We start from the raw sequence: 14,694 nt of genomic DNA, 5'->3' as shown, positions 1-14,694 counted from the left end.
GCCAATAGCGTCCCTTGTATGAAATCAAGTGGGCAAACCAACTGAGGAAGCATGTACCAGAAATTAAAAGACCCATTGTCCGCAGAAACCCGCGAACCAGCAAAAAATCCGCGATATATATTTAAATATGCTTACATATAAAATCCGCGATGGAGTGAAGCCGCGAAAGGCGAAGCGCGATATAGCGAGGGATCACTGTAGCTGTTTATGTGTTGTTTAAATTTTTGATTTTCTAAAACTTAAGAACAGTAATTGCATAAACACTTCCAAGTCTTATTCAGACTGCGATTTTATGATGGTTTTAAATTTCAGTTGGAAGTAAGACTTAATTTAATCAGTCAAAAGCATTTATTAATACTACATAATTTTATTTTGAAACATTTACAGCAAATGTCATAAAAAAGTGATAAAGAAAGTCTAATTAATATTACATACATGATCTGCTATACTGATGCTATTTATATCATGCATTAAATACACCAGAAAGAGAGAAGTAGGCTTTAAGTTAAAATTCTATTTATTTATTTTTTTAGATTTGCAGCAGTATTTATTAGGCTCCTGTAAGATGGAAGATGTGGCAGTACGTGTGCTGACAAGAGTTGTTGGCCACTGTCCGCACCGTAACCAGCTGTTAGTTGATTGTGGTTGGACTGCTCTCAGTCTTCACAGCCTTGGCCACCTGCAGACAGGATTTGCAGTTATTGATGGGCATCCAGATTTGAAGTAAGTTTCTTTGATTTTAAGTAAACTAAATGACAGGAAAGAGACTCCCTGCAGCCACGTCTAACAGAACAGTATTCTGGGACAGCTTTAACTGATATGAGTTATATTTTTTTCTTGTCTTAGCTTCATGTGTTTGGACCTTTTTTTTTCTGACACTCGGTGTATGAGATCAGTTATTTTAGAGTGACAATCCCTTTCAGTCAGGTGACAAATATAAAAATGTTCTGTTCCTTATTTTGTTATAATCAAGATGTGTAGGTGATGCTGCTAGCACTTCTTTTTTTCCTCCCAGCCATCTTTGAATGGGGTGAGTTACGTTGGGTTTGGTGGGGCACCAATGGGATGGGAACTTTATTCTCTTTTTAATGTAGCACTTTTCTAATCCAGTTTTTCACCTTTCTTCTCTGTTTAAATAATTACAATTATTTACCAAAAAAAAGGTATATTCTGTTTCTTGTTTTGTCAGTTGTGGCAGCCCGCGGTGGATAAGGTTGATTTCAAACAAGACCAGGGCTCAATGTCACAAATATGCATTAATCTTGTAGGCGATGTGGACAACTAAATATAATATTGAATTTTAACCAAAAGCTTACCGGTGCAGTTCCGACTGTAAATATGTGACTTTGGGAAAGTCGCTTGACCTGAAAAAGACAACTGCTATATTAAAAAGAAAGGGTTATATCCATATCATTTTTGAACTTGCTTTAGTTAAAGACATCAGCTGATTAATACATTGAAAGTTATTGTTAGCTACTGTGCAATCTTTCATTCACTGCTTTATGTGTGATGCTGTCTTCTGTAGATTGCTTGGAATGACACAGGAACATGGAATAATTGAACTAGTTTCGGGGCAACTTGATTACGCAAAGTTTCCATTGGGGTCCTTGTTGTCAGTCATTCCATACCATGTAAGTGACGATTTTATGTGTATCCTAGATAATGTTTGAATGATTATCTTGTAACCAAAGTGGATTTTTGAGAAGTAAAGTTAAAGAGATATGGAAGTTATTTTAGCACAGGCTTATAAATCATTGACCTTGCCTCACAATTCATGTCCCAAACTTTCTTTTCTTTGTACGTATTGTACATGGAGCATCATCCTTAAAGGAATATTCCACTCAGAAATGATATTTTTTGAATATGATACTTACCCCATGCAATTTGAGGTAATGGCCAAAAAATGTTTTAATCTTACGATTTTGTGGAGTGGGGACATAGCAATAATTTCTGATAGAACTGGAACCAAGGTTGACTTAAGCTGGACAACAGGAAATAAATAATATAAAAATTTCCATGAAAAAACTTGAATCACTCATATTGCGTAATCCTCTTGTCATGTCATTCATTTGCATGCTCACAATGTGTAAAAGGTATGTATTTTTTGCTAAAACATTTCTAAATAAATACCTCAGAGTAATGAAAGTAGTCTACAGATAGGAAGCTCTTTCACACAGGATCACAGTTTTCAATTGAAGACAGGATTCTTGACCAGTGAATGAGAGGGAGGGGTGGATCTTCAGTTCTAGTTTGATAGCGAATGATTATTTGCATCATATTCTGTTCTCACTGGAGGATAATTTTTTTTATCTGAAATTGTCTTGTTTTAAGATTTGATCATTCAGTTTTCCATCTGCAAACACACACCAGCTTTTATAGCAATGTCAACATAAGTCTTTATGAACAATTAAAATGAAGAAAGCTTTTAAGGGATGAAATATCTTAACTCCTTATCCAACATAGTTAATAAATAGTTAAACATGTTGAGCTGTTGTTTTAATTTATTTATGTGGATTGTTTGATGCAACATGATTTTAGTGTGTTATGGCAGTTCACATTTAAATGTACAGTTTCGCTTAACAATATGGCTGAAACAACACAGTAACTGTCACACAACCATAAGTTAAACTTTTTCCCCATACTACACCTCTACCCCCACATACACACCCATAGTTTATGTTCAGATGAGATTCTGGATATACATTATTGGGGCATAAAGGGCTTCTTGGTGCACAAGAAAATGAAAATTGCCATTGACATTATGTATGTAATTAATAAGGCATGTAAGTGGAGGGCCTGGAGTTTATCCTCCGGTAAAGCTAAAGTAAATGAGAAAAGTAAAAAGTTAAGTAGATAGTAAAATAAAGAGTGAGGATCAAGAGCTAGAGTGAAAGCATAAATCATACAAAAAGGGACAGGCACAACCCAAGTCAAAAACAAAAGCCTTGTCTATTATAAGGGCTTTTAGGAACTGGAACTTATCCTACCACAAGTACTATAAGTTCATGGCAGTCAATAGTAGGGAATACTTGGACACCTGTCTACATCTCTCAACGCTGGACCAATTAGAGTTAGAAATCAATGTAATATGCACCTCATTAGGTTAATAGAGGCAACCCAGAAGATGCTTACGTGGACCCCAGGGTAATGTTCAAACAAACTATGCCTGGGCCATGATTCAAGCCAAAGTCTCTGAATCTGTGAAACAGCAGCACTAGCACAGTGACATTCTTGAAAAAATGTGAAAACTGAACATAGCAATAGTACAATAGGATGAACAGTAAAAAAAAATATATATATTTTAACTTTTACAAATGCAACTATTATAAGCATAGCTTGGTCCGTATTATTCTGGTCTTTCATGGATGCTTTATACAATGATCCATGCAACAGTTTAGACACAATTCTGCATTAATTGAATACATTATTATGGAATTATACATTTTCAAAGAATACACTTTAACCACAGTGCTTTATCAGTTTGTGTAATTTCAAAAATGTATTCTTAGTAACTTAGAACAATTCAACTCCGTCACTCAGTCAGTCTTTATTTTATATGTAGTAGCACCATGCACTGCACAGACCATGACAAAGCACATTAAACAGCAAATAAAATTAAAGCACAGTTAAGAAAAATACAAACATCCAGTTTGGGCAGACACTACAGAAATTGCAAAGAACATGCTGTCCAAAACAGAAAATGTTACATTGTAGAAACGATTCAACATAGAGAATCTGTAATACTGTCAAACAAGACAGAGTCAATTTCAGAATGGTTTTGCCAAAAGAAGAGTTCAAGAAAGCATTGATTACAGATTAGTCCTTTAGCCTTGATTTAAATGTTATGATTGACCAAAAACTGATATCAGAAAGGTTGTTCACTTAAGTTTTTTTTTTTTTAGAAAAACCTGAGGTCATCTAGTACAGGGTTTCTCAAAGTTGGTCCTGTGGGCCCACTGTGGCTTCAGGTTTTTACTTCAACCAGATTCATAATCAGTGACAACTGGTAACACTGATCTCAATTAATTAGCTGTTTTTTTTTCTCTTCTCGTATTCTATATTAAGAAAGCACAGGGGCATGATTTTTACATTTATAAGACATTTAGAAATATTGCCATTTTTGCTATAGATTTAAATGCTTAACTCACTTTTGTTGCTTTCATTATATTTTGCCTTTTCTCTGTGCAGTTTGCTCCCTTCATTGTGTCTTAATAATGACAATTAAAAACGAGCAGACACCCAGTCAAACAACACTGAAGCTTGAAAGGCTGCAACTACTTTAGTGTCAGACCCATTAATTAGAAAACAATGGATTAATTAAACAATTAGAACACCTGGAAAAATAGAATGAGCATCAAGATGAAAATATTGTTCCCAAATAACTGCTAAGTACATTTTAAAATATATATATTGTTCCCAAAACACAGAATCTGGGCAATAAGAGTTCACTTAATTAGCCCAGGATTCCAATTAGAAACAGAAGCAGGTTGGAACAAAAACCTGCAGACACGAGGGTCCCCAGGACTGACATTGAGAACCCCTGATCTAGTAGACGAGAGGCAGAAGATCTTAAATGTCTTGTAGGTTTTGAAAACATTATGAACAATAGGTGTTCATATTGCCAGATATGTAAGTAATTGGTGGAGCTTTATAAATCTGGTGGGAAACTAGTGTAGTTAAACCATCCATGATGAAATCGGTTTACAGTGCACATTTAGAATCAGTTTTGCTCTACAGGGAGTTTTGACTAGCAAGTTGACTGCTGTCTTTGTTGCAGATGTGTTCATTGATACCACAATCAAACTTAATTTTTCTTTTAACTTTGGCATTTTTAGAACATTAGAATAATCTGAACAAGAACAGGCAATTCAGCCCAACAAAGCTTGCCAGTCCTATCCACTGAACTCTTCCAAAAAACATGAAGTCTAGATTTGAAAGTCCCTAAAGTCTTGGGTCTATCATGCTACTTAGTAGTTTATTCCAAGTGTCTATGGTTCTCTGTGTAAAGGGAAACTTCCTAATGTTTGTGCCAAATGTACCCCTAACAAGTTTCAAACTCTGTCCCCGTGTTCTTGATGAATTCATTTTAACAGTCTCGATCCACTGTACTAATTCCCTTCATAATTTTAAACACTTCAAACATGTCACCTCTTAATCTTCTTTAGCTTAAACTGAAAAGGCACAACTCTTTTTAATCTTCCCTCATAATTCATCCCCTGTAGCCCTGGGATGAGCCTAGTCACTCTTCTCTGGACCTTTTCTAGCGCTGCTGTGCCCTTTTTGTAGCCTGGAGACCAAAACTGCACACAATGCTCTAGATGACACCTCACCAGTGCCTTAAAAAGCTTGAGCATAACCTCCTTGGACTTGTACTCTACACATCATGGCGCTGTATAGCCTTCTTAATGACTTCTGAACACTGTCGGGAAGTCAATAGATTTGAGTCCATTACGACTCCTAAATCCTTCACATAAGGTGTACTCTCGATTTTCAGACCTCCCATTGTGTATTCAAACCTAACATTTTTACTTCCTATGTGTAATACTTTACATTTACTGACATTAAACTTGATCTGCCACAAATCTGCCCAAGGCTGTATGCTATCCAAGTCCTTCTGTAATGGTATTATCTGCAAACTTAACCAGCTTGTTACTCATATTCCTATCTAAATCATTTATATATTAAAAATAGTAGCAGCCCCAGCACTGACCCCTGTGGAACACCATTCTTAACATCAGCCAATTCTGATAAGGTTCCGCGCAACATTACCTTTTGATTCCTGTGTCTGAGCCAATTGTACATCTATCTAAAAACTTCAGCCTGAGCTCCCACTTCTTTTAGTTTGATGCCCAACCTCACATGTGGCACCTTATCAAATGCTTTCTGAAAGTTAAGATAAATAATATCATATGATCCACTTTGATCATACCCTTGTGTTGCTTCCTTCTAGCATGTTAGTAAAACATGATCTCCCTCCTTTGCACCTATGCTGACGGTTCAGAAAAACTCCTGTACTTGCCATGTGCTGCTCAATTTTATCCTTAATAATTCCTTCCATTAATTTTCCTGTTATGCACGTTAACCTTACTGGCCTATAGTTGTTTGGATATGCCTGGTCACCATTTTTATATAGTGGTATAATATTTGTCATTTTCCAGTGTTTTGGAATTTCCTACATGTGCAGCGACTTCCTAAAAATATGTCTCAAGTGTTTATATGTGTACTCACTAACGTTCTTAAGAACTCTAGGGTTAATATTATCTGGTCCTGGAGATTTGTTTGATTTCAGACTATTTCCCTCTACAGTTTCCAAATCATTCAGTACCTCCTTGGTAGTCCCATTTACCGCTGGGAGGTTATCCACTTCCTTACTTGTGAAGATCTCAGAAAAATGCTTATTTAGAGCATCTGCTATTTCACTGTTTCTATTTTTTAATTCCCCTTTACTATTTTACTATTCTTGATGCACTTCACCTCCTCCTTGACTGTTCTTTTAGTGCTAAAGTACTGAAAGAATCTCTTGTCTTTTGCCTTTTCTGCTTTGTTCCTCTTCAACTATCTTTTTAGCCTTCTTTATAGCCTTCTTAATGGTTGCCCTCATGTTCTCATTTGCCCTACGATTCACATTGGCTTGTTTTTCTATCTTTCAGGAAAATAATGATTTATATAGCGTATTTGTCTTGGTTTTTATCCCATATTATTCTGAATGGAGTTGTAGACAAATGAACTTTACATTGGATTATTAGGATTATTTTGGAATACCAAAAATCCTACTGATAAATTCTATGTTGAAGTAATGTAGAAAGGAGATTAAAGTAATTTTCCGTCATAGGCTGTCACTTGGGAGAAATTTTAGAAGTGATTTATATTAAAGGTATGGTATACAATTATAACAAAAGAATGAGTGTGAGTTAAAAATAAGATAACTTTGGCAATGCTTCAGTATTAGTTCACAAAAAAGGTAAGGAACTATTTTCTCTTCTAAAATGGTGTATAATCATTTTGATTAAGCCGTATACAGTTAATCTCATCTGTATTTTTTACAAACTTTAAAATTTTGTGTTTGTTTTTTGTAAATACTAAACATATTGCAATTAGAGAAATAACTTCACTTATGTAAATTATGATAAATCTGAAATTAATTAACATAGTCAAACACTGAGGATGGCCTCTTGATTTTTTTTTCTCTTCCTTGCGCAATTACTTTTTGGAAATGTTTAAAATTTAAACATTACCTTCATTTGGAAAAAAAATTTGTTCATGTTTGCCTTTTGATGAAACTTTTTTTGCAGCTTTCTCTGTAAGGATTTTCAAAATTTGAGTGTTTTATTTTTTACTGATACTATAAATCCTCATGTGCCTTACTGAATTTTCAGTAGTAAATTAATTTGTGTAAAGTGTCTTCACCATGCCCAAGATGGTGAAAGCTACTGACCAAACAGAACAGAAGCAAATCAATTATTTTTAGTTGATTTGTTCCATGTATTATGAAATAAGCCATTTAGACCACTGAAAATCCAATCATATTTTGGACCCAAAAACAGAATTAATATTGCCATGTGATCAAAGAATATTAAATGTTTTTATTTTTAGTTGTGAGTCTGTGAGTGAGAACAATATTCAGCATTCCATTAAATATATCATTGGCTATACAGATAGATTCACTTGTGACAAACAACTTTTGTCTCACTTGTACTGTATCATTTAAACAGGTTTGCATGTCATTTTAAAGGAATGTTGATAAAATGAACATGCCATCCAAAGAGTAGGATGAACCAGGAAATATAGCTGAACAAAAGGACATACCAGTAGAATAGCCAAAAAAGAAGTATGAGTCTGGAAGAAATTCAAAAATAACATGACAAAAATCTTAGTCAGAAAAGAGAGCTATATTTCCTTCAAACGTAAAGATTGTTTCAAGGAACTAAAAGTAATTTGTTTTAGAAAATACAAATGGTGTGATAACATCAAGATACTTGTGGTCCTAGGACAGAAACCTCACACTGCAGATCTAAAAATTGTATGTGAACTACAAAACTGGAGATAATTTGTAGCCCAAAATGGCAATGCAGTGACTTATAATGATATGGTATAGTAAATGAAGTAGCTGAAAATCCACAAAGAGAGCAAATGAATCATGTATCTTAAAATAGTTTTTTTATTCCTAACTTTTCGATTCCTACCAGGAATCATCATCAGAAGAAATTGATTGGAGGGGGATTGATTAATTGAGTTTTGGTGGGTGTTGGTCACAAACTCTTATTTATTATTTGCATGTTCTTCTTTTAAAGTCTGCATATGATGGGTTCATTTCGAAATGTCTGTAAATAGCATTTTCATCAGATAGCCATGTTTCAACCAGTTCTCTGGCACTTTATTAGCCTTGAATTTTACTTGCAGAGTCCCATTTAAATGTGTGTCTGGTCGAACTTGTATGTGTGTAAATCCAAGATTGTGGGTCCTTTCTTCTGACTGCATTGCGATGTTCCTGTGTAGGTATAGCAAGTGTTTTTGATGTCTGCCCCACATATTCCGCTGGACATGCATTACATGATATGCTATAAACCGAAAATGAAGTATCAGTAAATCGTAAAAATAAAAGAATAAATAAATAAATGAAAAAATAAAAACGACAGGGAAGTTCAATAAATTTACGTTCATGGCAAAGTTATGACAGCAAAATACTAAGATAGAATTTTGCAAGATAAACCTTATTAATGTTATTTATGATTTTATTCATGTGGCTTATGTCCTGTGTACCGTTCTCTGTTTAAGATTAAAGAAGTTAATTTTGTCTTGACATATCACATTCTAATGTGACCTTTATTTCTAGAGTGCACTCATTTGTATTTGCAGTGTGGTTTTGTTTTTTGTTGTTTTAATTTTTTTTTTATGAGGTAAAGGTAAAGCATATTTTTAATGACAAAAATACTTGTGTACTTCTTGTACCTGAAGTGACTGTTAGAATATAGTTCCAGAAAGATTAACATAGGGCCCATTTTATTTCTTCCTGAGACATTCAATTCCCTTCTTATTTTGTAAATATGCTTGTATTTGTTCCACTTAAGTTTTTACTCAATGCTTCTTTTCAATGTTTTTGTCTTAACACTTTGCTTCCTTATTTAATTCTACATTATTTCCCTTTAAAATTGCAATTAAGGAAGAGCAGACACCAATGTAAATACCACGTTGTCCTAAAAAGCCAATGATAATGTTTTTTACATATATTCAGAATGAGGACAATGATTTAATAAGATAAGATATTTTTAGGTAAAAATTTTAGAAAGTAGCTTATTTGTGTAATTTCTGTAAATAGTGTAAATTCTTAAATGATTTATTTGAAAATTTAAAAAAAATTATTTTTTTGTGCAAAAAGGGAGATTCCAGTTCATCTCAGTCCAGTTACAGAAAATTGACACTTGTTAAAATAAATCAGTTGCATCATCCGCTTCATGTAATGTCACTGCCACATTTGGGAATATCAGATGCAGAAAATGAACAAATGCATACTGTAGCTAGTCTAAATGCATGTTTGCCCCTGAAAACTTCTTCTTGTCTTAATGAAGACAAGTTTCTCCCTTGTTTATGCAAATATACAGTGCACCAAGGTGTGTATTCCTAATTTCAATTCCTAATAACCACTTCACAAATAAGCTTCTGAAATTTGTCAATTTATAGTTTTTATCTTTTTGTCTTTCAGTCCTGTGCCACTGCAGCCATGCATCCCACCTATTTTGTCCATTCAGAGGGTAAAATCGTTGCCACATGGAAACCAGTCCGTGGTTGGTAAAGGAAATAATAATTAAAATCACCTCAGAGTTGCCTTAGTGTCCTACAGCTACTGTTTTACCTTCCAGTTTTGGTTGACACTGCCAAAAACAGCCAGTTGTGTTGTACTTGGAAATCAAGTAACAAATGTCATCATACTTATTGCTCAGTTAAAATTTTAAACTGTATGAGACAGCTTTTCATTTTTAGTTGCAATACACAAACTAATGTATAAAGTCTGTTTTTTTAATTATGTATTGATTAGAAAATCATCTGATAGGCAAATTAATATTAATCTGTTAATGCAAGTGAAATGTATACTTCACACATTTCATTCCAATTTTGTAAAAATAGTTATTAACCAGTATGAAGATTGTATTTGTTTTTCTTCTATTTTCTCTAAAAGCAAGCAAGCATCACCTGGGAAGTTACAATACAATCATGTTTAAACTATAAAAAGACAGAGTAACACAGGTTTTGTTTCATGGACTGAAAGGATCGATATCAACTGCATTTTCACAGCTCATAATTTCTGATGTTCTGCTGTGGTCTGCCTTAGGTTGTACCTCTGCTTTGTGGTTATTAGATTCTCCAAATATAATTAAGCAGAAATTGAAAATCAATAGGTCTACAAATGAAAGACGGCTATCACAATTCAAATGCTAAGGCTGCTGTTATTAGTTAGCACTGTCGATAATTTTTTGGAATAAAAACTGAAGGTAAGGTCATATCCTTGTTTTGCTACTAGTAATAAAATGAAACTCTGTGTCTTGTAATCAGTCATATTTGAATTTTAATAATATTAAATGACAAAATGTGAATTTTATTTCTGATGACAAAACCTCTAAATTGCCTTTGTAGCATAATTTGTCTTCTGCTGTTTGACCTGAGTATGGGGCCACTGAGATGGCAGGTCCTACCCATCATAAGTATTACCTGTTCTCATGAGGAGAACATCAACTGTAGGTATTATGATGTAGTGCTAATAACTTGGAGACCATTCTTGTTTTCCTTACATGAAAACCTTTGCTTCAGAAAACAAACCCAGGGCCCCATTCACTCGTGAAGGTGAGTGGCACCCGTGAAACACTGTGATTTTCAGGGTTTTACACCAAAGAGGTAGGTCTTCAGTAAAGCACAAATTTTTAATTGGATTTTCCTCCTTCTTCTACTTTTAATAGCCACATCTTGGTGTTCATTCACACTTTTGCACTGAGCTATTGGCTACATTGTACCCACTATGTTTTACTTTTTATTGATGCTAAAATTTACTTTATTGTAAATAGGTTTATCTGTACTGACATATGGCTCGTATTGGCCATATTGTGCCTACTATTTTAGTTTCCAGTCTTGATAACCTTTGTCTTTTCTGTTTTAAACCTATTTAAAATATCTTGGCACAGAAAATCAAATACAAGTTATACTGAAGCTTAAATGAGGATGTGTCTGCTTTGAATTGAATAGTTCAGTGTTCCAAAATTGTAACCTGGAAACTAAACTACCGTAATAAAGCAAAATGAAATTGAAATGGTATGCAAGAAGATTAAAGGACAATATGAATTCATAAATACGTCAAATAAGTGCCTCAAGGAATAAGTAATGATGAGCTAATACAAAAGCAAGCTTGTTGATGGCTGATCTAGTGAACAGTACTAGATGATGTTTTCAGGCTGCTAAGCATTGTTGAATTCTCTGATTCACTAAATGCTTTTTCAAAAATGGCCATAAGGGAGGACAGTGAATTCACAACCCTCTGTTTAATATCTCTACCCATAAGTACATAAATTGCTGGGTTCAGGCAGCTGTTTAAGTACAGGAGAAATCCGCAGTAGTAGCCCATTGTACTGGCTACACTTCGAAACTGCAGATTGTCTTTGAGAAAGAACATTTGAATGAGGTGCATATACTGGCCAATCTGAAACGGAGTCCAGCACAGCAGGAATAAGAAAGCCACCAGGCATACTGTTCGATTAACTTGACTCTGACCTTTTCCCCTTTTTCTCAACTTATTAATTATGACAGCAGAACACGTTAAGATCACAGCCAGGGGGAGCAGAAATATCAGGACCAGTTCAGAAGTGGAGATAAGGATGACTGTGTTAATGTCATTCACAAAGCAACGATCACCTCTTTTGCCAAAACTGATGATATCTGACTTAATGAGGTTTGGTAAAGCAATGAAGCAGGACAAAGCCCATATCAGTGTGCAGGCAAGAGGAGTGGTACGTGCAGGCCTCTTACACTTGTGCCATATAGGGTGGAGGATGGCCAAGCAGCGCTCCAAGCAAATGGCGGCAATGAATAAAGAGCCAGCATAAAAGAATACACGAGTCAGGTATTGCTCCATTTTACAAACTGCCAGGCTATACATATAATGGTATTTGGCCAAATTAACAGGAATCTGAAGTAGGAGAAGGGCACAGAACCCAAAGTCTGCCACTGCCAAGTTGAGAACATAAGTAAGGAATCCACTCTTCTTCATCCGGAATCCTAGCACATAAATGACCAATCCATTTCCCAAGCTTCCCAGGATGAAAAAAGCTAAATTCAAGCAGACATCCATCCATGGTACAAACTCCTTCAATGTCATACTGCCATTTTTGGCTTCGCTGAAGTTGATGTAGACATTCATTCCACTTGAAAGGTTCATGGAAGACATATTTCCTCTAAGAGACAAAAAATAAAATTTAGTCTTTACTGTCTCACCAAAACAGGTGTTTGCTTCCAGTGAAAGGCACTATATAGAACATTCATGAATGCTTTTCTAGAGTAGCCAACATTTTAAATAATATGTTTATGCTTGGCCAATGTGTCCACAAATTTGGAGAAAGTGATTGCAAATGGTGTATTTTAGAATTTCTTAGCAGGTGTTGAGTGCCATTTATCAAATTACCGCTTGTTTCCTGTTCTTGGGCTTCCCAGTAAGTGTATTAAAGTTCATTGCAGTGTAATAAACACAGATCAATTTAGAGTACTTATTGTGCAGCTTTGCACCACTAGGTGGCATCTGTTAGCCATTTTTTTTTTATCAGACTCTTCTTTAAATCAGGCATTTCTGTGTCTGTGATGCAGAACAATCAATTACAAAGAATGCAGACATCCTTATAACATCCTAACAGAACTAAAGAGTGACCTTCAAAGATATAGGTACAGTTCTTGGATACTCATTGCAATGATCACGTCATGCTTGTGCACCTTTGATTTCATGTTTTCTCTGTGCTAAATGTTGTCTTGCCCATCAGTTATTTGTCTTTTTAGCCGCTTGCTCTGCTTTTTGCTCCTTCACAGTGCCATGTTAAGTCTGCTTTCTGAGGTTGCAGCTGTTATTACCTAATTTTGTTTCCTTTCATCCCATCATTTTTACTCTAGGAACTTCCTATCATAGCCCCACTTGTAAAAATTAACTTCCTCCCAATTTTAAAATAGCGGAGAAGGAAAGTGAGAGAAAAAAAAGAATTTAAACTGTTTCATTTGTACGGTTATAATTGCTTACATTTTTTTTCATGAGGTTTCTTTAAAAAAATGACATTTAATGCTAAATCAACTTAATACCTATATTAATTTTGTTTGAAGATAAAACTGAATTCTTTTTGAAAAGTGTTCAACACCTCTTCAGCAAACTTTGCTGTCAGCTTTCAAATGCAGTACATCCCACTAAAATTGAAGTAGTTCCCTTTTAACCTCAAAATGCACACTTAACCACCACAATGTTCGGGAACAAAAAGCAGAACAGGCAGTGGTGCATTCATGCATTTATGGAGCATGCATGAAAACAAAAGGTGAAATGATGTGCAAAAGATTAACAAACACGAAGAGATCAGAAACAAGCACACCTTAACGAGCCTTCATCAAATCAAAGAAGCATGGCTGAATTCCATGAAAGGAACATTGATACCTCCATCCAATACACTGCACAAGTTTATTATAGCTGGCAACACTGATCATTTCTTACAGTCTTTGGACACCTAAGCAGTGTTTCTCTTTCGTGTCTGGTCTGTGGACAGTACACTGCATTGATGAATTTTCTGAACACGCCTGGTGGACTATTTTCTTGTCAGGAGCCAAGCTGTAGCTATAGCGGGATTACAGTGCCTTCCATGGCATCAGTGGTTTGAGGAGAAGGCCACTTATAATTTCAGCATAGTCACATACACACAGTTTTATTGGGCTGACACCAGGTAACATAATATGCATATTGGTTCCAGTTTCATACCTAGTGCCACCAGAATGTGCTCTGGGTTCATCACATTAGATTGAAAATGGATGAATGGCGTATAAAATTGAAAAAACAAATTGAATAATCTGTCAGTTTCAATAAAAGTAAAGCTAAGGGCAAGGCAGGTACTGTAACTTCACTCTGCATTTATGGGAGCCTGCTTTTGTCATACTTAACATGGCTCCAGTTACGGTAATGCAGCAGCGCAATATTTCCCAGTGGAGAGGGATTGCATGAAAGCAAAACTGACCTGACATTGAGGAGTATTGGTATTACATGTTCATAAAATTAACATCTAGGATAGTTACCTAATAAGACTATGAATCGCTGCATGTTATAATCCAGAGATGTAACCTGAATGCAAACAGAAAATGAGAAATATAGAATGTCATGTTCTTATATTTAAGATCTACTAGACCTGTAACGTCAGAACTTGGCCTCAGGGTGGGCTGGATCCCAATACCTTGTAAAAAAAAAAAAAAAGTGCTTGAAGGAACAGTGTGGTGTTTTACAAGTCAGTTATTTCTTCACAATCATGGTATATATTAATTTGCAACATGAAATGAATTTTTGTTTTAAAATTGAAGTTGTGGGGCAGAGATTTAAACTTAAAAACAAAAGCCTTAAAACATAATTCATTTTTAAGTTGAAGTTATTTTTTCAGAATCATGGTATCTATCAATTTGCCACATGAAATTGTACTATAAATT

The 14,694-nt window shown here is 35.0% G+C and overlaps 2 protein-coding genes across 2 annotated transcripts in view; one reads left to right on the top strand and one right to left on the bottom strand.

Annotated features, from left to right (window-relative positions):
* zgc:162816 (uncharacterized protein LOC571260 homolog) overlaps positions 1–11,203 on the top strand; it is a 32,172-nt gene extending 20,969 nt beyond the window's left edge. Inside the window, exons 6-8 of the mRNA XM_028806962.2 lie at positions 534–723; positions 1,526–1,631; positions 9,701–11,203. Coding sequence (XP_028662795.1) covers positions 534–723; positions 1,526–1,631; positions 9,701–9,790 — 386 coding nt within the window. The 3' untranslated portion in view covers positions 9,791–11,203. The remainder of the gene's footprint in view (positions 1–533; positions 724–1,525; positions 1,632–9,700) is intronic.
* A 187-nt stretch (positions 11,204–11,390) lies between these two features.
* On the bottom strand, positions 11,391–12,492 carry LOC114656553 (C3a anaphylatoxin chemotactic receptor-like). The gene has a single exon (XM_028808194.2). It carries the CDS (start codon positions 12,425–12,427, stop codon positions 11,408–11,410), a length of 1,020 nt encoding a protein of 339 aa, XP_028664027.1. The 5' UTR covers positions 12,428–12,492; the 3' UTR covers positions 11,391–11,407.
* Positions 12,493–14,694: the final 2,202 nt, after the last annotated feature.

Source organism: Erpetoichthys calabaricus, chromosome 8, assembly GCF_900747795.2.
Source record: "Erpetoichthys calabaricus chromosome 8, fErpCal1.3, whole genome shotgun sequence".
NCBI classification, from domain to species: Eukaryota; Metazoa; Chordata; class Cladistia; order Polypteriformes; family Polypteridae; genus Erpetoichthys; species Erpetoichthys calabaricus.
Note: the sequence above shows the minus strand (reverse complement) of the source record. Positions and strands in the feature narration are given on the sequence as shown.